General features: G+C 59.6%; 2 protein-coding genes and 2 non-coding genes across 5 annotated transcripts; 3 read left to right on the forward strand and 1 right to left on the reverse strand.

The window, feature by feature from the left end:
• Positions 1 to 1,775: 1,775 nt before the first annotated feature.
• TRNAK-UUU lies at positions 1,776 to 1,848 on the forward strand. Its single transcript has one exon. It is a non-coding gene; the product is annotated as a tRNA-Lys (tRNA).
• Positions 1,849 to 2,032: 184 nt separating this feature from the next.
• TRNAQ-CUG lies at positions 2,033 to 2,104 on the forward strand. The gene has a single exon. It is a non-coding gene; the product is annotated as a tRNA-Gln (tRNA).
• A 1,008-nt stretch (positions 2,105 to 3,112) lies between these two features.
• LOC120505330 (very long-chain acyl-CoA synthetase-like) lies at positions 3,113 to 14,300 on the forward strand. The gene is made up of 9 exons (XM_039715721.1): positions 3,113 to 3,725; positions 5,629 to 5,838; positions 7,601 to 7,725; positions 7,817 to 8,011; positions 9,523 to 9,613; positions 9,763 to 9,961; positions 10,044 to 10,141; positions 10,585 to 10,715; positions 14,029 to 14,300. The coding sequence occupies exons 1-9, from the start codon at positions 3,239 to 3,241 to the stop codon at positions 14,203 to 14,205; spliced, it is 1,713 nt and encodes a 570-aa protein (XP_039571655.1). The 5' UTR covers positions 3,113 to 3,238; the 3' UTR covers positions 14,206 to 14,300.
• Positions 14,301 to 17,690: 3,390 nt separating this feature from the next.
• On the reverse strand, positions 17,691 to 22,739 carry THAP7 (THAP domain containing 7). Of its 2 annotated transcripts, XM_039715719.1 has the most exons (5): positions 22,651 to 22,739; positions 22,314 to 22,393; positions 20,651 to 20,806; positions 18,859 to 19,104; positions 17,691 to 18,054 (listed from the first exon to the last, which is right to left on the reverse strand). In XM_039715719.1, the coding sequence occupies exons 2-5, from the start codon at positions 22,391 to 22,393 to the stop codon at positions 17,745 to 17,747; spliced, it is 792 nt and encodes a 263-aa protein (XP_039571653.1). In that variant the 5' UTR covers positions 22,651 to 22,739; the 3' UTR covers positions 17,691 to 17,744. The 2 variants fall into 2 exon arrangements, with proteins under 2 accessions (XP_039571653.1, XP_039571652.1); XM_039715718.1 differs by lacking the exon at positions 17,691 to 18,054 and having other exon boundaries at positions 18,495 to 19,104.
• Positions 22,740 to 22,828: the final 89 nt, after the last annotated feature.

Genomic DNA, 22,828 nt, shown 5'->3' on the forward strand with positions numbered 1-22,828 from the left:
TGGGAATAGTGAGGGGGGAAAAGGGGTGGAAAACAGGAGATAAAAAATGGGAAATGTGAGAGTGAAAATGTCAGGAAATGTGAGGGGGGGAAAGGGTGGAAAATGCGAGGTAAAAAAAGAGAAATAAGAGGGTGAAAATGGTGGAAAACATGAGGGTGAAAATTTCAGGAAATGTGAGGGTGAAAATAACAGGAAGCATGAGGTAAAAAAAGAGAAATAAGAGGGTGAAAATGTTGGGAAATGTGAGCAGTCCGTGCTAAGCGGCCTCTGGCAAGGGCCTGTGCACCAATGGTCCTTGTGGGGATATAATAGTAATAATAATAATTAATAATAATAATAATAATAATAATAATAATAATAATAATGCTATTTATCATTTATTCTAGTATATTTATATATTATTAAAAAAATTGGAACCGTGAGGGGAAAAATGGGAAATAAGAAGGGGGAAAGAGGTGGAAAATTAGGTAAAAAAATGAGAAATAAGAGGGTGAAAATAGTGGGAAGCATGAGGGGAGAAAATGTTGGGAAATATGAGGGGGGATATATTGCTCTATTATTATATATTATATTTTATTTTAATATACCTATTTAAAATTATTATTATTATGGTTGTTATTATTATCATAATTATTGTTATTATTATTAATAATAGTAGTAGCAATAGTAAAAAAATTATTTTGAAGCAAACCCCGGAAATCCCTCCCTCGGGGAGCAGGAAGGCAACAAACAGCTCTCGGGTTTTTTTGGGAAAAACCCAAATCGAGTCATTTCCCTATTCCCCTGCACGGAAATGCGTTTGGGGAGAAAGCTGAGGACGTCTGCGGTTAAATTCGAGCAAAAAAATCTCCGATTCCACATTCCGTTCTCTGTCTGGGGCAGCTCCGCCGAACTCTGCCGCCTCCCTGCCCCAAAAGGAAAAAAATATTCCCGAAAACCTCGGGTTTCGCCCTAAAACCTCGGGTTTTTCTCCAAAACCTCCAGTTTTTCTCTAAAATATCGGGTTTTTTTTTTTTCCGAAAACCTCGGGTTTCTCCCTAAAATCTCGGGTTTTTCTCCAAAACCTCGAGTTTTTCTCTAACATCTCGGGTTTTTTTTTTCCCGAAAACCTCGGGTTTTTCTCCAAAACCTCGAGTGTCCCCCCAGAACCTCGGATTTTTCCCCAAATTCTCCTGATTTCCCATTAAAATCTCGTGGTTTTGCCCAAAACCTCAGGTTTTGCCCGAAAACCTCGAGGTTTTTGGGGTTTTTTTTGTTTGTTTGTTTGTTTTGTTTGTTTTTTTTTTTCCCTAAATGCTCGGGTTTTTCCCTACAATCTGTCGATTTTTTTCCCCAAATCCTCCTGATTTCCCATTAAAATCTATAGTTTTGCCCAAAACCTCGGGTTTTGCCCGAAACCTCGATGTATTTTTTCCCTAAAACCTCGGGTTTTTCCTTGCAACCTCTCGATTTTTTCCCCCAAATCCTCCTCTCTTTCTCCAAAACCCCACGGTTTTCCCCCAAAAACAGCTGGTATTTTTTTCCTAAAACCTCGGGTTTTTCCCTGCAACCTCTCGATTTTTTCCCCAAATCCTCCTCTCTTTCTCCAAAACCCCACGGTTTTCCCCCAAAAACAGCTCGATTTTTTTCTCAAATCCTCGCGTTTCTCCCGAAAACCACGAAGTTTTTTCCCCCAAATCCCCCGATTTTTCCCCAAATCCTCAGAATTCGCCCCAAAATTCTCAGATTTTCCCCCCGATCGCCCTTCCCGGCGGCCCGCGGCTCGGCCCTGCAGAGCCCGGATAGCTCAGTCGGTAGAGCATCAGACTTTTAATCTGAGGGTCCAGGGTTCAAGTCCCTGTTCGGGCGACTCCCCTTTTCTTCTTTTCTTTCACTTTTCCCCCTTTTTTCTCTTTTTTTTCCCCCTTTTTTTCACTTTTTCCCCCTTTTCCTCTTTTCCCAGCCCGCTCCGGGGGTCTCCGCGCCCCCTCCCGCAGGGGCGGCCCGCGGTCTCTTTTTCCTGGCGGAGGGAGCGGCGCGGAGCGTCCCGGGCGGTCCCATGGTGTAATGGTGAGCACTCTGGACTCTGAATCCAGCGATCCGAGTTCGAATCTCGGTGGGACCTGCGCCTCCTTTTGCGGGCTGCGCCGCCCAACCCCCGGCCTGGGGTGTCCCCGGGGTGTCTCCGGGGTGTCACCGAAACGTCCCCGGGGTGTCCCTGCTTCGAGGTGTCCCCGCGGTGCCCCTGCTTTGGCGGTGTTCCCGGGGTGTCCCCGGGGTGTCCCTGCTTTGGGGTTGTCCCTGAGGTGTCCCCGAGGTGTCCCTGCTTCAGGGGTGTCCCCAGGGTGTCCCTGCTTCAGAGGTGTCCCTGCTTCGGGGTGTCCCCAGGGTGCCCCGGAGGTGTCCCCAGGGTGTCCCCGGGGTGTCCCAGACGGACAGCCAGGCTGGCAGAGGCCGGACAGACGGGCAGACCCCGGACAGATGGACAGATGCAGTGGCACATGCTGGATGGCCGGACAGAGGACAGACAGACAGACAGACAGCTGACAGAGGCTGGATAGCCAGACAGCCAGGCCGGACAGACAGACAGAGGCCGGACAGAGGGACAGCCAGGCTGGACAAACGGACAGCTGACAGAGGCTGGATAGCCGGACAGAGGCCGGACAGATGGACAGCCAGGCTGGCAGAGTCTAGACAGAAGGACAGCCAGGCTGGCAGAGGGTGGACGGCTGGACAGCCGGACAGCCAGCCAGCCGGACAGACAGATGGCCGGGCGGGCACAGCCAGCCAGCCGGACAGACAGACGGCCGGGCGGGCACAGCCAGCCAGCCGGACAGACAGACGGCCGGGCGGGCACAGCCAGCCAGCCGGACAGACAGATGGCCGGGCGGGCACAGCCAGCCAGCCGGACAGACAGACGGCCGGGCGGGCACAGCCAGCCAGCCGGACAGACAGATGGCCGGGCGAGGCTGGACAGCCGGACAGCTGGACAGACAGACGGCCGGGCGGGCACAGCCAGCCAGCCGGACAGACAGATGGCCGGGCGGGCACAGCCACCGGGCCGTGGCAGCCGCCCGCCCGCGGAGCCACTCCCGGGGGCGGGGAAGGGCGAGGGAAGAAAACAATCGGCGAGAAGGAAGGAAAGCAAACAGAGAGCACGAACCAAAGAGCGGCGACCTCCGGACCCCGGCACCACCGCCACTGCGGCCCAAAGGTCGCCCGGCGGACCTTGGCCACCGGCCGCGGTGCGCTGCTGGCCATGGCGGTGCTGCCGGCCCTGGTGGCCCTGCTGGCCGTGCTGCTGGTGCTGGTTCCGCTGGCCGCAGCCCGCTGGGTGCCATTCCTGCGCGAGGACCTGGCGTTCTTCGCCACCATGGCGCGGTCATCGCTGCGCTGCCGCCGGCGCCTGGCCGGCCGGCCGGCCACCACCCTGCTGGACGTGTTCCGGCAGCACGCCCGGCTCCGGCCGCGCCGGCCGCTGCTGCTCTTCCAGGACGAGGTCTACACCTTCGAGGACGTCGAGCGCCGCAGCAACCGCGCCGCGTGGGCGCTGTGGCGGCGGCTGGGCCTGCGCGGCGGCCGCACCGTGGCCGTGTTCCTGCCCAACGAGCCGGCCTACCTGTGGACGTGGCTGGCCTTGGCCAAGCTGGGCTGCCCCATGGCTTGTCTCAACTGCAACGTCAGGGGCCGGGCGCTGCGGCACGCGCTGGAGGCGGCCGAGGCCACCGTGCTGCTGGCCAGCCCTGGTGAGAGGGGACAGCGTGGTTTTTGGGGGGCTTGGTGGCCACCAAGGCCACTGTGCTGCTGGCCAGCCCTGGTGAGAGGGGACAGGACAGGGTTTGGGGGTTTTGGGGACTTGAGGGGGTTGTGGCCACCAAGGCCACCCTGGTGCTTGCCAGCCCTGGTGAGAGGGGACAGCGTGGTTTTTGGGGGGCTTGGTGGCCACCATGGTGCTTGCCAGCGCTGGTGAGAGGGGACACTGGGGTGTTCAGGGGGTTGGTGGCCACCAAGGCCACTGTGCTGCTCCACCGTGGTCTGTGCCAGCGTTGGTGAGAAGGGACAGCGCAGTGTTGGGGGGCTTGGTGGCCACCAAAGCCACCATGATGTTTGCCAGCCCTGGTGAGAGGGGACAGCATGGTTTTTGGGGGGCTTGGTGGCCACCAAGGCCACCAAGGTGTATGCCAGCCCTGGTGAGAGGGGACAGTGCAGTGTTGGGGGGGCTTGGTGGCCACCAAGGCCACCATGGTGCTTGCCAGCCCTGGTGAGAGGGGACAGTGCAGTGTTGGGGGGGCTTGGTGGCCACCAAGGCCACCAAGGTGCTTGCCAGCCCTGGTGAGAGGGGACAGGAGAGGGTTTGGGGGTTTTGGGGACTTGAGGGGGTTGTGGCCACCAAGGCCACCCTGGTCTGTGCCAGCCCCGGTGAGTGCATGTGGAATGGGGGGATTTGCAGGTGTGTCACTGTCCCTGTGTGTGTGTCACTGTGTGTCACTGAGTGTCACTGTCCCTCTGTGTGTGTGTGTCACTGTCCCTCCATGGATGTCACTGTCCCTGTGTGTGTCCCTGTGTGTCAGCCTGGACATGGCTGTCCCCGTGTGTCCCTGTGTGTGTCACTGTCCCTGGGTGTGTCACAGCATGTACAGGGCTGTCCCCGTGTGCCCCTGGGTGTGTCCCTGTGTCACTGTGTGTCACAGCCTGGACATGGCTGTCCCCGTGTGTCCCTGTGTGTGTCACTGTCCCTGGGTGTGTGTCACTGTGCGTCACTGAGTGTCACTGTCCCTCTGTGTGTGTGTGTCACTGTGTGTCACAGCCTGTACAGGGCTGTCCCTGGGTGTGTCCCTGCGTGTCACAGCCTGTACAGGGATGTCCCTGGGTGTCCCTGGGTGTGTCCCTGTGTGTGTCACTGTCCCTGGGCGTGTCCCTGTGTGTGTCACTGTGTGTCACAGCCTGGACATGGCTGTCCCCATGTGTCCCTGTGTGTGTCACTGTCCCTGGGCGTGTCCCTGCGTGTCACAGCATGTACAGGGCTGTCCCTGTGTGTCCCTGGGTGTGTCCTTGTGTCCCTGTGTGTCACAGGCTGGACATGGCTGTCCCTGTGTCACTGTGTGTCACAGCCTGTACAGGGCTGTCCCTCTGTGTCACCCCCAGGTGCACCCACGGGATCGGGGCTCCCTTTGGGGTGACCCCGTTTAGGATCCCAGAGGGGCCTGGCTGGCTGGGACCCCCTTTTGGGGTGCTCGGGGTGTCTGGGTGACCCGCCCACCCATTCTGGGTGTGCCCACCTGACCAGGTGCCCACTTGGGGTACCTTACAGTGCCCACCTGGGAACCTTGACCCGCCCACCCATTCTGGGTGTGCCCACCTGAGCATGTGCCCACCTGGAGTACCTTGGAGTGCCCACCTGGGAACCTCGGCCCGCCTACCCCTTCCAGGTGTGCCCACCTGTCCAGGTGCCCATTTGGGGGTACCTTGAGGTGCCCACCTGGGAACCTCGGACCGCCCACCCACTCCGGGTGTGCCCACCTGAGCAGGTGCCCATTTGGGGGTACCTTGAGGTGCCCACCTGGGAACCTCGGCCCGCCCACCCCTTCCAGGTGTGCCCACCTGGCCCAGTGCCCCTGTAGGGTCACCCCGTGTCCGTCTGTCCCGCAGAGCTCCGCGAGGCCGTGGAGGAGGTTCTGCCCGAGCTGCGGCGCGCCGGCGTGGCCGTGTTCTACATGAGCGCGGCGTCGCCCACGCCGGGCGTGGAGGCGCTGCTGCCCGCCATCGAGGCGGCGCCCGAGGAGCCGCCGCCCGCCGAGCACCGCGCCGGCGTCACCGCCAGCTCCAGGGCCATGTACATCTACACCTCGGGCACCACCGGTGAGCTGGGCACCGCCGGGAGCTGTGGGAGGAGATCCTGGAGAGGGGTGGGGGGCTTGGGGGGCTTCTTCCAGCCCTGACCATGGCGGGTCCACCTGGGCCAGGTGTGTCCTGCCATGTCTATGAGGATGGGTCAGCACTGATGGAAGGGACTTTGGGAGATCTTCTTCCAGCCCTGACCATGGCGGGTCCACCTGGGCCAGGTGTGTCCTGCCATGTCTATGAGGATGGGTCAGCACTGATGGAAGGGACTTTGGGAGATCTTCTTCCAGCCCTGACCATGGCGGGTCCACCTGGGCCAGGTGTGTCCTGGCTGTGCCCACATGGGCAGCGTGGAGGGGTCTTGGGGGTCTTTCTGGAACATTGAACATGGCAGGTCTTTCTGCAACACTGACCACGGTGGGTCCACCTGGGCCAGGTGTGTCCTGGCTGTGTCCATGTGGGTGAGTCAGCATTGATGGAAGGGACCTTGGGGGATCTTCCTCCAGCCTGGACCATGGTGGGTCCACCTGGCCCAGGTGCGTCCCAGCTGTGCCCACATGTGCAGCTTGGAGGGCTCTTGGGGGACTTCCTGCAACATTGACCATCACAGGTCCACCTGGGCCAGGTGTGTCCTGGCTGTGTCCACATGGACAGGTCAGCATGGGCAGCTTGGAGGGCTCTTGGGGGTCTTTCTGCAATGCTGACCATGGTGGATTCTCCTGGGCCAGGTGTGATTCCGGCTGTGTCCATGTGGGTGGGTCAACATTGGAGGGGTCTTGGGGGGGTCTTCCTCCATCCCTGACCATGGCGGGTCCACCTGGGCCAGGTTCGTCTCTGTTGTGCCCACATGTGCAGCTTGGAGGGGTCTTGGGGGACTTCCTGCAATGCTGACCATCACAGGTCCACCAGGGCCAGATGTGTCCTGGCCATATCTCTGCAGGTGGATCAACATTGGAGGGGTCTTGGGGGGCTTCCTCCATCCCTGACCATTGTGGGTCCACCTGGGCCAGGTGTCCACACAGGCAGGTCAGCACTGGAGGGGTCCTGGGAGGTCTTTCCCCAGCCATGACCATCTCAGGTCCACCTGGGCCAGGTGTGTCCCAGCCATGTCCACATGGACAGGTCAGCATGGGCAGCTTGGAGGGGCTTGGGGGCTTCCTGCAGCCCTGACCATGGCAGGTCCACCTGGCCCAGGTGTGTCCTGGCCATGTCTATGAGGATGGGTCAGTGCTGATGGAAGGGACCTTGGGAGATCTTCTTCCAGCCCTGACCATGGTGGGTCCACCTGGGCCAGGTGTGTCCCAGCTGTGTCCATACATGGGCAGCTTGGAGGGCTCTTGGAGGACTTCCTGCAACACTGACCATCACAGGTCCACCTGGGCCAGGTGTGTCCTTGTCATGTCTATGCAGGTGGATCAACATTGGAGGGGTCTTGGGGGGTCTTCCTCCAGCCCTGACCATCGTGGTCCACCTGGCCCAGGTGTGTCCCAGACGTGTCCACACATGGGCAGCTTGGAGGGGCTTGGGGGTCTTCCTCCAGCCCTGACCATCGTGGTCCACCTGGCCCAGGTGTGTCCCAGACGTGTCCACACATGGGCAGCTTGGAGGGGCTTGGGGGCTTCCTGCAGCCCTGACTATGGCAGGTCCAACTGGCCCAGGTGTGTCCTGGCTGTACCCACATGGGCAGCTTGGAGGGGTCTGGGGGGGTTTTCTCCAGCCCTGACCATGGCAGGTCCACCTGGCCAGCCTCGGGGTCACCGTCCCCGTGCCGTGTCCCCAGGAGCCACCTGTGTCCTGCGGTCCAAGTTCTCGGCCTCTCAGTTCTGGCCCGACTGCCGCCGCTACAACGTCTCCGTCATCCAGTACGTGGGCGAGCTCATGCGCTACCTGTGCAACACGCCCCAGGTGAGGCCCCGCCCACCCCAAACCCCCTCCCGAGGGGTCGGCCACGCTCCGGTCACACCCCAAGGTGGCCCTGTCCCCGTGTCACCCCCAGCGCGCCGATGACCGGGAGCACGGCGTGCGCATGGCCCTGGGCAACGGCCTGAGGGCCGAGGTGTGGAAGGAGTTCCTGCGGCGCTTCGGGCCCGTGGCCGTCTGGGAGTTCTACGGAGCCACCGAGGGCAACGCCGGCTTCATCAACTACACCGGCAAGGTCGGCGCCGTGGGCAGGGCCAACCGGTTCATCAAGGTGAGAACAGAACGTCCTCCTCGGGGTGGGACGTGGGGACAGCAGCGGCACCTTGAGGGGCCCAGTGTGGCTCCTCAGCTGGGGTTCAGCCAAGGAAGGGTTAAACCTTGGAGGAACCTCTTGGTGGTGGAGCAAACAGTGACATCTCCAGGGGAAGCCAACAGCACCCGTCAGGTTGGGCTGGACAACAGCAGAGTCCCCAAAATGCCCTTTCCACACCCAAAATGAGTCTCCTCCACCTGATTGGCCAACATTGACTCAACAGTGTTGACGTGCAGCCTGATTTTGGGGTGTCCATGGGGACCTGGTCATCTCTGTGGCCCTTTGGTGCCACGTCTCAGCCCCGACCCACCTGTGAGAAAAAGCTGCGAAAATCAGATTTTTGAGCAAAAGCTTGGACGGAACAAAAGCTGCGAAAATCAGATTTTCCCCCCTTTTTTCCCATCGTGTCATCCCCCAGCTCCTGCATTTGGAAGATGCCACCATGAGTTCATTCACCGTTAGCATGGATCAGATTGAACCTTATTTAAATAACTTAAAATCACATTTATTTTTAGTGATTTCAACGAAAAAAATGTAAATTAAGGACAATTAAAACCAAATGGTTTTAATGCCCAGAATGTCGGGATTGGGGGTGTTCCCATGGGTTGGAAGAGACCAATCACAGCAGACCACAGCCGGAACAGGGAGGAAATTCTGGAAATTTCCACAAGAAGGAAATTTCCATGAGAAGGAAATTCTGGATATTTCCATGAGAAGGAAATTCTAGAAATTTCCACAGGAAGGAAATTTCCATGGAAAGGAAATTCTGGCAATTTCCATGAGAAAGAAATTCTGGACATTTCCACGAGAAGGAAATTTCCACAGGAGGGAAATTCTGGAAATTTCCAAGAGAAGGAAATTCTGGAAATTTCCACAGGAAAGAAATGCTGGGAATTTCCACTGAAGAAAATTCTGGAAATTTCCACAAGAAGGAAATTTCCACAGGAAGGAAATTCTAGAAATTTCCACCGGAAGGAAATTCTGGAAATTTCCACTGAAGGAAATGCTGGGAATTTCCACTGAAGAAAATTCTGGAAATTTCCACAAGAAGGAAATTTCCACAGGAAGGAAATTCTAGAAATTTCCACCGGAAGGAAATTCTGGCAATTTCCACATGAATGAAATTTCCACGGGAAGGAAATTCTGGAAATTTCCACGAGAAGGAGATTCTGGACATTTCCACGGGAAGGAAATTCTAGAAATTTCCACCCGAAGGAAATTCTGGCAATTTCCACATGAATGAAATTTCCACGGGAAGGAAATTCTGGAAATCTCCATGGGAAGGAAATTCTGGAAATTTCCACAGAAAGGAAATTTCCATGGGAAGGAAATGCTGGAAATCTCCACGGGAAGGAAATTCTGGAAATTTCCACAGAAAGGAAATTTCCACGGGAAGGAAATTCTGGAAATTTCCCCGGGAAGGAAATCCTCCTGCCTGTTTCTAGCCCAGCTTTGTCCCTCCCCTGCAGCTCTTCGCGCCCTTCGAGCTCATCAGGTACAACGTGGAGCAGGACGAGCCCGTGCGCGACGAGCGCGGGCTCTGCATCCCCACCAAACCCGGTAAGGGCCCTCTCGGGGGCTGGAGATGCACCAAAGCCACCTCGCAGCCCTGGCCACCACCCTCCTGGCGTCTGGAAGCCACCAGGAACCCCTGGAAGAAGCCACGGCAGGGGCTGTGCAGCCTCCAAGCCTCCTCTTCCTCCCCGAAGGTGAGACGGGGCTGCTGGTGATGAAGATCACCAAGAACACCCCGTTCCACGGCTACGCCGGCGACTCGCAGAAGACCGAGAAGAAGATCCTCAGGGACGTCTTGGCCAAAGGCGACGCCTTCTTCAACAGCGGCGACCTCCTCATGATGGACAGCCAGAGGTTCATCTACTTCCAGGACCGCGTCGGGGACACCTTCCGGTAACTCCGGCGCTCCCGCGTGTCCGAGCGGTCGGTGCCGGCCCAAATCCCCGCTCAGGGCTCCGTGCCTTCTCCTCCCCAGGTGGAAAGGGGAGAACGTGGCCACGACGGAGGTGGAGGCCACGCTGGGCTTGGTGAGCTTCATCCAGGAGGTCAACGTCTACGGCGTGGCCGTGCCGGGTGAGTGCCGCCAAGATAAGGACCTGGGGGAGTGTGAGGTGGCTGAGGCGTCCCCAGGTGCTCTGAGGCACCACCAAGAAGCTTCAAAAGGGGCTTTTAACACCCAGAGTTGTTTTGAGCACAAAACATCCCCCACAACGGCCCAAAGTTCCCCCAAAATGGTGGAAATGGGACTTGGTTGCCCAAAGCGAGTGTCAGGTGCTGGGTTGGGTCCATGTGGCCACAAAAGAGGCAAAAATAGGGAGTGTTCACCCAAAATGAGCACCCAGCATGGTTCTGGGCACAGAATGTTCCTCCACCACCACCCCAGCGGCCTCCGCAGTGCCAAAACCAGGACAAACCCACTCAAAACACGTTTGGCCACCCAATCCCACCCCCAGTAGCCCAGGGGGCTTCAAGAAGATCCCAAGGTTGCCCCAGGTGACCCCGGGCGATGTTGGCAGGGTGCGAGGGCCGCTGTGGCATGGCCGCCGTGCGCCTCAAGGACGGGGCCACCTTCGACGGTGACAAACTCTACGCCTTCACGCAGGACACGCTGCCCGCCTACGCCGCCCCCCGCTTCATCCGCATCCAGGTCAGCGGGACCCCCGCCCCGGGGGCTCCTGGGGGCTGCGGGGAGGGGGGCTGGCCTTGGGATGGAGATGGTCCAGCACTGGAGGCCAGGTGGAATCATGGAAGGGTTTGGGTTGGGAGAGGCACTGGAGGTCCTCCAGTTCCATCATGGCAGGGTGGAATCATGGAAGGGTTTGGGTTGGAAGAGGCACTGGATCTCCTCCAGTTCCATCATGGCCAGGTGGAATCATGGAATGGTTTGGGTTGGAGGGGACTTCAGGGCTCCTCCAGTTGCAGTCACGGCAAGATGGAATCATGGAGTGGTTTGGGTCGGAAGAGGAGTTAAGAGTTTATCCAGATCTGGCCATGGCCAGGTGGAATCATGGAAGGGTTTGGGTTGGAGGGGACTTCAGGGCTCCTCCAGTTGCAGTCATGGAAGGGTGGAATCATGGAATGGTTTGGGTTGGAAGAGGCGTTAAGAGTTTATCCAGATCTGGCCATGGCCAGGTGGAATCATGGAAGGGTTTGGCTTGGAGGGGTTTTCAGAGCTCCTCCAGTTGCAGTCATGGAAGGGTGGAATCATGGAATGGTTTGGGTTGGAGAAGACTTCAGAGCTCCTCCAGTTCCATCATGGAAGGGTTTGGGTTGGAGGGGACTTTAGAGTTCACCCAGATCTGGCCATGGCCAGGTGGAATCATGGAAGGGTTTGGCTTGGAGGGGTTTTCAGAGCTCCTCCAGTTGCAGTCATGGAAGGGTGGAATCATGGAATGGTTTGGGTTGGAGGGGACTTTAGAGTTTATCCAGTTCCATCCTGGCAGGAATCATGGAAGGGTTTGGGTTGGAGGGTTCCTCAGAGCTCCTCCAGTTCCATCATGGAAAGATTTGGGTTGGAGGGGTCTTCAGAGCTCTTCCAGTTCCATCATGGAAGGGTGGAATCATGGAATGGTTTGGGTTGGAGAAGACTTCAGAGCTCCTCCAGTTCCATCATGGCAGGGTGGAATCGTGGAGTGGTTTGGGTTGGAAGAGCAGTTAAGAGTTTATCCAGATCTGGCCATGGCCAGGTGGAATCATGGAATGGTTTGGCTTGGAGGGGTCTTCAGAGCTCCTCCAGTTCCATCATGGAATGGTTTGGGTTGGAGTCCTCAGAGCTCATCCAGTTCCATCACAGCCAGGTGGAGTCATGGAAGGGTTTGGGTTGGAGGGGACTTTAGAGTTCACCCAGATCTGGCCATGGCCAGGTGGAATCATGGAATGGTTTGGCTTGGAGGGGTCTTCAGAGCTCCTCCAGTTGCACTCATGGCAAGATGGAATCATGGAATGGTTTGGGTTGGAGGGGACTTTAGAGTTCACCCAGATCTGGCCATGGCCAGGTGGAATCATGGAAGGTTTGGGTTGGAGGGGTCCTCAGAGCTCCTCCAGTTCCATCATGGAAGGGTTTGGGTTGGAGGGGTCTTCAGGGCTCCTCCACTTCCAGTCACAGCACTGGCGTCCCCCCGGTTTCCCACGGTGGCATCGGTCACCCCGTGCCAGTAGCGGCGCTGGGGGTGCCCTGGTGACAGCGTGGGGGAGTCACCCCCTTGTTGGTGGCACCATTCCTGGTGGCACCATTCCTGACCCGTCCATTCCCGGTGACGGTCACTCAGTGTCACCCTGTGCCGATGACGGCATCGCTCCGATGAGGGTGTTGAGGTTGCCCCTTTCCCATGATAGTGGCGGTCACCCTGTGCCAACAGGGGTCACCTGGTGCCAACAGGGGTCACCCCCTGCCAATGGGGGGTCACCTGGTGCCAATGGCAGTCACCCTGTGCCAATGGTGGTCACCTGGTGCCAGTGAAAGTCACCTTGTGCCAACGAGGGTCACCTTGTGCCAGCGAGGGTCACCCTGTGCCAGTGGGAGTCACCTGGTGCCAGTGGGAGTCACCCCATGCCAAGAAGGGTCACCTGACACCAGTGGTGATCACCTGGTGCCAATGAGGGTCACCATGTCCCAGTGGTGGCCACCCTGTGCCAAGGAAGGTCACCTGGTGCCAATCATGATCACCTGGTGCCAATGGGGGTCACCCCATGCCAACAATGGTCACCCTGTGCCAACGGGGGTCACCCTGTGCCAATGGGGGTCACCTGGTGCCAATGAGGGTCACCTGGTGCCAATGAGGGTCACCTGGTGCCAATGGTGATCACCTAGTGCCAATGAAGGTCACCTAGTGCCAACAAGGGTCACGTGGCGCCAACGGGGGTCACTCTGTCCCAATGGTTGTCACCATGTCCCAGTGGTGGTCACCTGGTGCCAATGGGGGTCACCTGGTGCCAATGAGGGTCATCTTGTGCCAACAAGGGTCACCTTGTGCCAGCGGGGGTCAGCCTGTCCCAATGGGGGTCACCATGTCCCAACGAGGGTCAGCTGGTGCCAATCATGATCACCTGGTGCCATTGGGGGTCACCCTGTGCCAATGGTGGTCACCATGTCCCAACGAGGGTCACCTGGTGCCAACAGGGGTCACCTTGTGCCAGTGGTGGTCACCATGTCCCAGTGGTAGTCACCATGTCCCAGTGGTGGTCACCAGGTGCCAATGGTGGTCACCATGTCCCAACGAGGGTCACCTGGTGCCAACAGGGGTCACCTTGTGCCAGTGGTGGTCACCATGTCCCAGTGGTAGTCACCATGTCCCAGTGGTGGTCACCAGGTGCCAATGGTGGTCACCATGTCCCAACGAGGGTCACCTGGTGCCAACAGGGGTCACCTTGTGCCAGTGGTGGTCACCATGTCCCAGTGGTAGTCACCATGTCCCAGTGGTGGTCACCAGGTGCCAATGGTGGTCACCATGTCCCAGTGGTGGTCACCTGGTGCCAACGGGGGTCACTCTGTGCCAATGGTGGTCACCTGGTGCCAATGAGGGTCATCTTGGTGCCAATGGGGGTCACCATGTCCCAATGGTAGTCACCTGGTGCCAGCGAGAGTCACCTGGTGCCAACGGGGGTCACTCTGTGCCAATGGTGGTCACCTGGTGCCAATGAGGGTCATCTTGTCCCAACAAGGGTCACCTTGTGCCAATGGGGGTCACCTGGTGCCAATGGTGGTCACCATGTCCCAATGGTGGTCACCTGGTGCCAATCATGATCAACATGTCCCAATGGTGGTCACCCTGTGCCAATGGTGGTCACCATGTCCCAACGAGGGTCACTTGATGCCAACGGGGGTCCCCCACGCCCAAGTCACCCCACACGCCCCAATCCCCGCGTCACCGCCGCCGTTCCGCGTCCCCGGCTGGCACCTTGGCACGGCCTGCCTGGGCGCTGCCAACGCCGCCGTGCCCTGTGCCCGTCCCCGTCCCCAGGAGGCGCTGGAGATCACGGGCACCTTCAAGCAGTGCAAGAGCAACCTGGTCAAGGAGGGCTTCGACCCCGGCCTCGTGCGCGACCGCCTCTTCCTGCGCGACGCCGCGCGCCGCTCCTACGTGCCGCTGAGCGCCGCCGCCTTCCAGGACATCCAGCGCGGCAGGATCGCGCTCTAGCGCCCGCGGTAATTAGCACAGGCTAATTAATGGCTAATCAGGAACTTTGGGGAGTAAGGACTTGGACTTGGTGGAAATTAAATCCGTAATTCCCATTTTTGAGTCTTTTTGGGATTGTAGCGGCTCCTCCAGGGGCTCCGGTTCCTCCAGGGCTCCGCAGCGACCCCAGGGTAATTAGCAAAGACTAATTAATGGCTAATCAGGAACTTTGGGGAGGTTTGGAGCACCTTGGAATTGGTGGAAATTAAACCCTTAATTCCCATTTTTGAGTCTTTTTGGGATTGTAGCGGCTCGATTCCTCCAGGGGCTCCGCAGTGGCCCGCGGTAATTAGCACAGACTAATTAATGGCTAATCAGGAAATTTGGGGAGTAAGGACTTGGACTTGGTGGAAATTAAATCCGTAATTCCCATTTTTGAGTCTTTTTGGGATTGTAGCGGCTCCTCCAGGGGCTCCGCAGTGGCCCTGGAGGAGTGATGACCCCAGGGTAATTAGCAAAGGCTAATTAATGGCTAATCAGGAACTGTGGGGAGTAAGGAGCACCTCAGACTTGGTGGAAATTAAACCCGTAATTCCCATTTTTGAGTTTTTTGGGATTGTAGCAGCTCCTCCAGGGGGCTCCGGTTCCTCCAGGGGCTCCGCAGTGGCCCTGGAGGAGTGATGACCCCAGGGTAATTAGCAAAGGCTAATTAATGGCTAATCAGGAACTGTGGGGAGTAAGGAGCACCTCAGACTTGGTGGAAATTAAACCCGTAATTCCCATTTTTGAGTTTTTTGGGATTGTAGCAGCTCCTCCAGGGGGCTCCGGTTCCTCCAGGGGCTCCGCAGTGGCCCTGGAGCGCTGACGACCCCAGGGTAATTAGCAAAGATTAATTAGTTGGTAATCAGGCACTTTGGGCAGGTCTGGAGCACCTCGGACTTGGTGGAAATTAAACCTGTAATTCCCATTTTTGAGTTTTTTGGGATTGTAGCGGCTCGATTCCTCCAGGGGCTCCGCAGCGGCCCCAGGGTAATTAGCAAAGACTAATTAGGGCTAATCAGGCACTTCGGGAGGTGTGGAGCACCTCGGACTTGGTGGAAATTAAACCTGTAATTCCCATTTTTGAGTTTTTTGGGATTGTAGCGGCTCGATTCCTCCAAGGGCTCCGCAGCGGCCCCAGGGTAATTAGCAAAGACTAATTAGGGCTAATCAGGCACTTCGGGAGGTGTGGAGCACCTTGGACTTGGTGGAAATTAAACCCTTAATTCCCATTTTTGAGTCTTTTTGGGATTGTAGCGGCTCCTCCAGGGGCTCCACAGTGGCCCCACAGCACTGATGACCCCAGGGTAATTAGCAAAGACTAATTAGTGGCTAATCAGGCACTTTGAGGAGGTTTGGAGCACCTTGGACTTGGTGGAAATTAAACCTTTAATTCCCATTTTTGGCTGCCAAAGGATTTGGGGGATTTGGGTCTTTTTTGGGGTTGTAGCAGTTTCGCAGGGAGCTGACGGCCTCGGGGTAATTAGCAAAGGTTAATTAGGGGCTAATCAGGCACCTTGGAGTTGGTGTTAGCCGGGCCTAGCACCTCTGTGGTGGAAATTAAACCTTTAATTCCCATTTTTGGGGAAATTTTCCCAAAATTTTCCCAATTTCCCACCTCATTCCCTAAATTGGGATTTTTTTCCCAATATCCCACTGAAATCTCCCCAATATCCCAAATAATTCCCTAAACCAGGAATTCCTTCCCAATATCCCAAATAAACCCCTAAACTGGGAATTCCTTCCCAATACCCCACTGGAACCTCCCCAGTTTCCCACCTAATTCCCTAAACTGGGAATTTTTTCCCAGTTTCCCACTGGAATCTCCCCATTCCCAGGGTGATGTCGCTGCTCATCCCACTGGAATCTCCCCAATTTCCCACCTAATTCCCTAAACTGGGAATTTTTTCCCAGTTTCCCACTGGAATCTCCCCATTCCCAGGGTGATGTCGCTGCTCCTCAGAAATCCTGACCCTAAATCCATCCCAGCCCCTCCCCAAACGATTTCTCCCTAATCCTTCTCCTTTGAACCCCACAAATTTCCCCTAGAAGTCCCACAAATTTCCCCTAGAAACCCCCATAAATTCTCATAAATTTCCCCTAGAAATCCCCATAAATTTCCCTACAAGCCCCAAAAATTTCCCCCACAAATTTCCCCTAGAAACCCCACAAATTTCCCCAAATTTCCCCTAAAACCCCCACAAATTTCCCCGAATTTCCCCTAAAACCCCCAAAAATTTCCCCTACAGACCCCACAAACTTCCCCTGGAGACCCCAAATTCCCCCTAGAAACCCCCACAAACCCCGGGCAGAAAACTGGAAACCCTTTATTTACAAAGCTCCGAGCTCGGAGCTGCTCCAGCTCCCCAGCGCCCCCGTCCCGCAGCACCTCCGAGCAGCTCCGTTCCCTCCGGAGCTCCAGCCGCTCCTTGGAGCTCCTCCGCAGCTGGGGTCCCGCTCTGTTCTCCCTCTGGAGCTCCACCAGCCGCAGCTCCGCGGGCTCCTTGGAGCTCCGCTCCCTCCGGAGCTCCACCCGCCGCAGCTCCGTGGGCTCCTTGGAGCTCCTCTCCCCCTGGAGCTCCACCAGCCGCAGCTCCGCGGGCTCCTTGGAGCTCCGCTCCCTCCGGAGCTCCACCCGCCGCAGCTCCAGCCGCTCCTTGGAGCTCCTCCGCGGCTCGGGGCCCGCTCTGTTCTCCCTCTGGAGCTCCACCCGCGGCAGCTCCGCGGGCTCCCGGAGCTCCGCTCCCGCTGGAGCTCCACCAGCCGCAGCTCCGGACGCTCCTTGGAGCTCCTCCGCGGCTTGGAGACCCCTCTCCTCTCCCCCTGGAGCTCCACCCGCCGCAGCTCCGTGGGCTCCTTGGAGCTCCTCTCCCCCTGGAGCTCCACCAGCCGCAGCTCCGCGGGCTCCTGGAGCTCCTCTGCCTCTGGAGCTCCACCAGCCGCAGCTCCAGCCGCTCTTTGGAGCTCCTCCGCAGCTTGGAGACCCCTCTCCTCTCCCCCTGGAGCTCCCCCACCCACATCTCCGCGGGCTCCTGGAGCTCTGCTCCCTTTGGAGCTCCACCAGCCGCAGCTCCGGACGCTCCTTGGAGCTCCTCCGCGGCTTGGAGACCCCTCCCCTTGGAGCTCCACCCGCTACAGCTTCGGGCGCTCCTAGAGCTCCTCTCCCTTAGAGCTCCACCAGCCGCAGCTTCGGGCTCTCCTTGGAGCTCCTCCGCGGCTTGGGGCCCGCTCTCCCCTCCCTCTGGAGCTCCACCAGCCGCAGCTCCGCGGGCTCCTAGAGCTCCGCTCCCTCTGGAGTCCACCAGCCGCAGCTCCAGCCGCTCCTTGGAGCTCCTCCGCGGCTTGGAGACCCCTCTCCCCTCCCTCAGAGCTCCACCCGCCGCAGCTCCGGGGCCTCCTCCTTGGAGCTCCTCCGCGGCTCACCCCGCTCCGTTCCCCACCCCCCGCAGCTCCACCAGCCGCACCCGCAGGGTAAAATCCTTTATTTACAAACCTCCGCGCCTCGCAGCTCCTCCACCTCCTCACCGCCCTCCTCCTCCTCCTGCAGCGGCGGCGTCTCGGAGCAGCTCCGCGCGCTCCTTGGAGCTCCTCCGCGGCTCGGGGCCCGCCCTGCGCTCCCTCTGCAGCTCGGCCAGGCGCAGCCGCAGCCGCTGCTCGCGCCGTTTGCCGGCCTGGAGCTGCCTCTGCGCCTTGTCCAGCGCGTCCAGCGCGGCCTCGGCGCGGCGCTTCCAGAGCAGCGCGCTGCCCACCTGGTAGCTGTGCTCGCTCTGGATGTACGAGCCCGCCCGCGGCGGCAGCCGCAGCATGAACAGCGACGGCGACGGCGGTCCCCTGGAGCTCCTCTGCCTCTGGAGCTCCACCAGCCGCAGCTCCAGCCGCTCTTTGGAGCTCCTCCGCAGCTTGGAGACCCCTCTCCTCTCCCCCTGGAGCTCCACCACCCACATCTCCGCGGGCTCCTGGAGCTCTGCTCCCTTTGGAGCTCCACCAGCCGCAGCTTCGGACTCTCCTTGGAGCTCCTCCGCGGCTTGGGGCCCGCTCTCCCCTCCCTCTGGAGCTCCACCAGCCGCAGCTCCGCGGGCTCCTAGAGCTCCGCTCCCTCTGGAGTCCACCAGCCGCAGCTCCAGCCGCTCCTTGGAGCTCCTCCGCGGCTTGGAGACCCCTCTCCCCTCCCTCAGAGCTCCACCCGCCGCAGCTCCGGGGCCTCCTTGGAGCTCCTCCGCGGCTCACCCCGCTCTGTTCCCCCCCCCCCGCAGCTCCACCAGCCGCACCCGCAGGGTAAAATCCTTTATTTACAAACCTCCGCGCCTCGCAGCTCCTCCACCTCCTCACCGCCCTCCTCCTCCTCCTGCAGCGGCGGCGTCTCGGAGCAGCTCCGCGCGCTCCTTGGAGCTCCTCCGCGGCTCGGGGCCCGCCCTGCGCTCCCTCTGCAGCTCGGCCAGGCGCAGCCGCAGCCGCTGCTCGCGCCGTTTGCCGGCCTGGAGCTGCCTCTGCGCCTTGTCCAGCGCGTCCAGCGCGGCCTCGGCGCGGCGCTTCCAGAGCAGCGCGCTGCCCACCTGGTAGCTGTGCTCGCTCTGGATGTACGAGCCCGCCCGCGGCGGCAGCCGCAGCATGAACAGCGACGGCGACGGCGGTCCCGGGGGTCCCGCGGGGCCGGCGGGGGTCGGGGGGGCTCCCTCGGGCAGAGCCGGCGTGGTGGTCGCGGCCACGTCGTCGCCCGTGGCCGCCAGGAGGGTCTCTGGGATGGAGCCCGAGGGGCCGGGCAGCGCCGGGACCCCGCCGTGGTCGCCGGCCGGGGGCGGGCCGGGGTCTTTGGAGTCCCGCGGGAAGCAGGAGACGTCCGAGGGCGGCGGGGGGGGCGGCGGGGCCGGGAGGGGGTCACGTCTGTGGGGAGAGGGACGGCGGTCAGCCCGGAGAGATCGCCAAAATAGCCCCGGAGAGACCCCCAAAACATCCCCAGAGAGACCCTCAAAAGAGCTCCGGAGAGACCCCCAAAACATCCCCAGAGAGACCCTGAAATACCCCCGGAGAGACCCCAAAATACTCCCGGAGAGACCCCCAAAATATCCCCGGCGAGACCCTGAAATACCATAGAAAAGACCCCAAAATACCATCGAAGAGACCCCAAAATACCCTCGGAGAGACCCTCAAAATAGCCCCAGAGAGACCCCCAAAAACCCCAAAGAAACCCCAAAAAACCCCTGGAGGCCTCCAAAATACCATCGGAGAGACCCCCAAATACCCCCAGAGAGACTCCGGAAATATCGCCAGAGAGACCCCAAAATAGCCCCAGAGAGACCCCAAAATAGCGCTGGAGAGACCCTGAAATACCATAGAAGAGACTCCCAAAATATCCCCGGAGAGACCCCAAAATACCCCTGGAGAGACCCCAGAAATATCCCTGGAGAGACCCTGAAATACCATAGAAGAGACCCCCAAAGCATCCCCAGAGAGACCCTGAAATTAGCCCCAGAGAGACCCCAAAATAGCGCTGGAGAGACCCTGAAATACCATAGAAGAGACCCCCAAAGCATCCCCAGAGAGACCCTGAAATTAGCCCCAGAGAGACCCCAAAATAGCGCTGGAGAGACCCTGAAATACCATAGAAGAGACCCCCAAAATACCATAGGAGAGACCCCAAAATACCCTCGGAGAGACCCTCAAAATATCTCACCTGCAGCGCACTCCAGGACACACCTGGACCCCCAGCTCACCTGTACCCTCACCTGTACTCCCAGGACACACCTGTACACTGACCTTACACACCTGCACACACCTGCACACACCTGGACACACCTGTACACACCTGTACACTGACTGTGCACACCTGCACACACCTGAGCACACCTGTACACTGACTGTGCACACCTGTACACTGACCTTACACACCTGCACACACCTGCACACACCTGTACACTTACCTTGCACACCTGCACACACCTGTACTCTGACCTTACACACCTGCACACACCTGTACACACCTGTACACACCTGCACACACCTGTACACACCTGTACACTGACCTTACACACCTGCACACACCTGTACACACCTGTACACACCTGCACACACCTGTACACTGACCTTACACACCTGCACACACCTGTACACACCTGTACACACCTGCACACACCTGTACACTGACCTTACACACCTGCACACACCTGCACACACCTGTACACACCTGTACACACCTGCACACACCTGTACACACCTGTACACACCTGTACACACCTGTACACTGACCATGCACACCTGCACACACCTGCACACACCCGTTATCACACCTGCACTCACCTGTAGCCCACGAGCTCAAAGCAGGACTGTTCGAAGTGCTGCGAGCAGAAGTAGATGTATTTGGAGCTCACCTGCACACACCTGAGCACACCTGAGCACACCTGTGAGCACCCCTAGTTATACCTGAGCTCACCTGTAGCCCACGAGCTCGAAGCAGGACTGTTCGAAGTGCTGCGAGCAGAAGTAGATGTATTTGGAGCTGGGGTCCCAGCGCCCGCCCCCGGCCGGGTCCCGCCGCCGGCTGTTCTCCAGCCACTGCGCCCGGCGCGGGTCGTCCCGCCGCGGCAGCCTGGGGACATGGGGACATTGGGGACATCAATGGGGACATCAATGGGGACACTGGGGACAGCAATGGGGACATCAATGGGGTCAGCAGCCACTGCGCCCGGCGCGGGTTGTCCCGCCGCGGCAGCCTGGGAACATTAACGGGGACATGGGGACATCAATGGGGACATTGGGGACATTAACGGGGACATGGGGACACTGAGGGGACATGGGAACATTGTATGGGGTCAGCAGCCACTGCGCCCACCGGGGATCGTCCCACCACGGCAGCCTGGGGACACCAATGGGGACATTAATGGGGACACTGAGGGGACATTGGGACACTGAGGGGACATTGGGACACTGGGGGCATTGCATGGGAACATTGCGTGGGGACAGCAATGGGGACATGGGGACATCGGGGACACTGGGGACTGCACCCACCAGGGGTTGTCCCACCAACGCAGCCTGGGGACAGTGACACTGGGGACATCAACGGGGACACTGGGACAGTGACAGGGACATGGGGACATCGGGGACAGCAATGGGGACATGGGGGACATCGGGGACTGTGCCCAGCGGGGGTCATCCTGCTGTGGCAGCCTGGGGACAGCAATGGGGACACTGAGGGGACACTGAGGGGACACTGGGGGGACACTGAGGGGACACTGAGGGGACACTGGGGGCTGCACCCGCCAGGGCTGTCCCTGCACTGCAGCCTGGGGACACGGGGACAGCGACACTGGGGACATCAGGGACACTGGGGTATGGGACACTGGGGACACTGGGGACACTGGGGTTAACAGGTGACACAGGTGACAGGTGGCACAGAGGTGACAGAGGTGACAGCACAGGTGACAAGTGACACACAGGTGGCACAGGTGACAGGTAGCACAGGTGACAGGTGACACAGGTGGCACAGAGGTGACAGAGGTGACACACAGGTGACACACAGGTGACACAGGTGACACAGGTGACACACAGGTGACACAGCTGAGCCGCAGTTCCCCCCCCCCAATTTCTGCAGGGCGGCACCTTCCTCCCCCCGCGCGCCTGGGAATGGAACGGCCCAGCCGGGCCCGGTACAGGGGACAGGGCCGAACCATCCCTCACACGGGGGGGGACAGACACACCTGGGACAGCCCAGGCACACCTGGGACAGCCCATTGCTGACAGGGGGGGACACCTGGGACAGCCCATTGCTCAAATGAGGGGGTGACACCTGGGACAGCCCATTGCTGACAGGGGGGGACACCTGGGCCAGCCCATTGCTGAGTGCGGGGGGGACACCTGGGCCAGCCCATTGCTGACAGGGGGGGACACCTGGGACAGCCCATTGCTCAAATGAGGGGGTGACACCTGGGACAGCCCATTGCTGACAGGGGGGGACACCTGGGCCAGCCCATTGCTGAGTGCGGGGGGGACACCTGGGCCAGCCCATTGCTGACAGGGGGTGACAGCGGTGCCGGCCGTTGCCAAGGCGGGGTGACACCGGTGTCGGGGTGGGTGTCCCGGTGGCTGCGGGCCCTCACCGGTGGAAGGAGATGCCTCTGCCGCGCGTGTCGCGGGTGTCGCGGGTGCAGCAGCCGGCGGCGGAGCAGTGCCGGGGCATCTGCGGGTACGGCGGCGTCAGGGGCTCCCCCAGACCCGGGGACACCCCCAGACCCCTCGGCCTCACCCCCAACCCCGCCGGGCCCTCAGCGCGGCCCTGCCCCCCCCACCCCTCACGCAGGGCCTGCCGCGCTCCGCGCCGCCCCACGGCCTGACAGCCCCCCGCAGCGGCCGGGCGCGCCCCGTCCCGCCGCTTCCCGCCGGGTTTTGCCCGTTTTTGCCCGTTTTTCCCCCTTTTCTCCCCTTTCCCGGCCCCACCTCGGCGCTCCCATCCCGCCGCCGCCGCGGCCTCCCCGGAAGTCTCGCGAGAGCTCCCGGAGGGCGCGAGAACGGCGCCCGCCCCCTGAGGCCGCGCCCCTCATTTGCATGCCGCGCCGTGATTGGTCGAACGAGCCGCGCCCCCACCTCATTAGCTATGCAAGCCCCGCCCCTCGCC

This window comes from Passer montanus, unplaced genomic scaffold, assembly GCF_014805655.1.
Source record: "Passer montanus isolate IOZ18808 unplaced genomic scaffold, ASM1480565v1 scaffold341, whole genome shotgun sequence".
Taxonomy (NCBI): Eukaryota; Metazoa; Chordata; class Aves; order Passeriformes; family Passeridae; genus Passer; species Passer montanus.

What these genes read in the sequence shown, in the direction of transcription:
- LOC120505330 (XM_039715721.1), top strand. Translation starts at nt 3,239, where the DNA reads ATGGCGGTGCTGCCGGCCCTGGTGGCCCTGCTGGCCGTGCTGCTGGTG. An exon ending in CTGCATCCCCACCAAACCCG is followed by an intron (nt 9,614 to 9,762) that starts GTAAGGGCCCTC and finishes TCCTCCCCGAAG; the next exon opens with GTGAGACGGGGCTGCTGGTG. An exon ending in CTACGGCGTGGCCGTGCCGG is followed by an intron (nt 10,142 to 10,584) that starts GTGAGTGCCGCC and finishes CGATGTTGGCAG; the next exon opens with GGTGCGAGGGCCGCTGTGGC.
- THAP7 (XM_039715719.1), bottom strand. Translation starts at nt 22,393, where the DNA reads ATGCCCCGGCACTGCTCCGCCGCCGGCTGCTGCACCCGCGACACCCGC. An exon ending in AGAGGCATCTCCTTCCACCG is followed by an intron (nt 20,807 to 22,313) that starts GTGAGGGCCCGC and finishes CCATGTCCCCAG; the next exon opens with GCTGCCGCGGCGGGACGACC. An exon ending in TTCGAGCTCGTGGGCTACAG is followed by an intron (nt 19,105 to 20,650) that starts GTGAGCTCAGGT and finishes CTCTCCCCACAG; the next exon opens with ACGTGACCCCCTCCCGGCCC.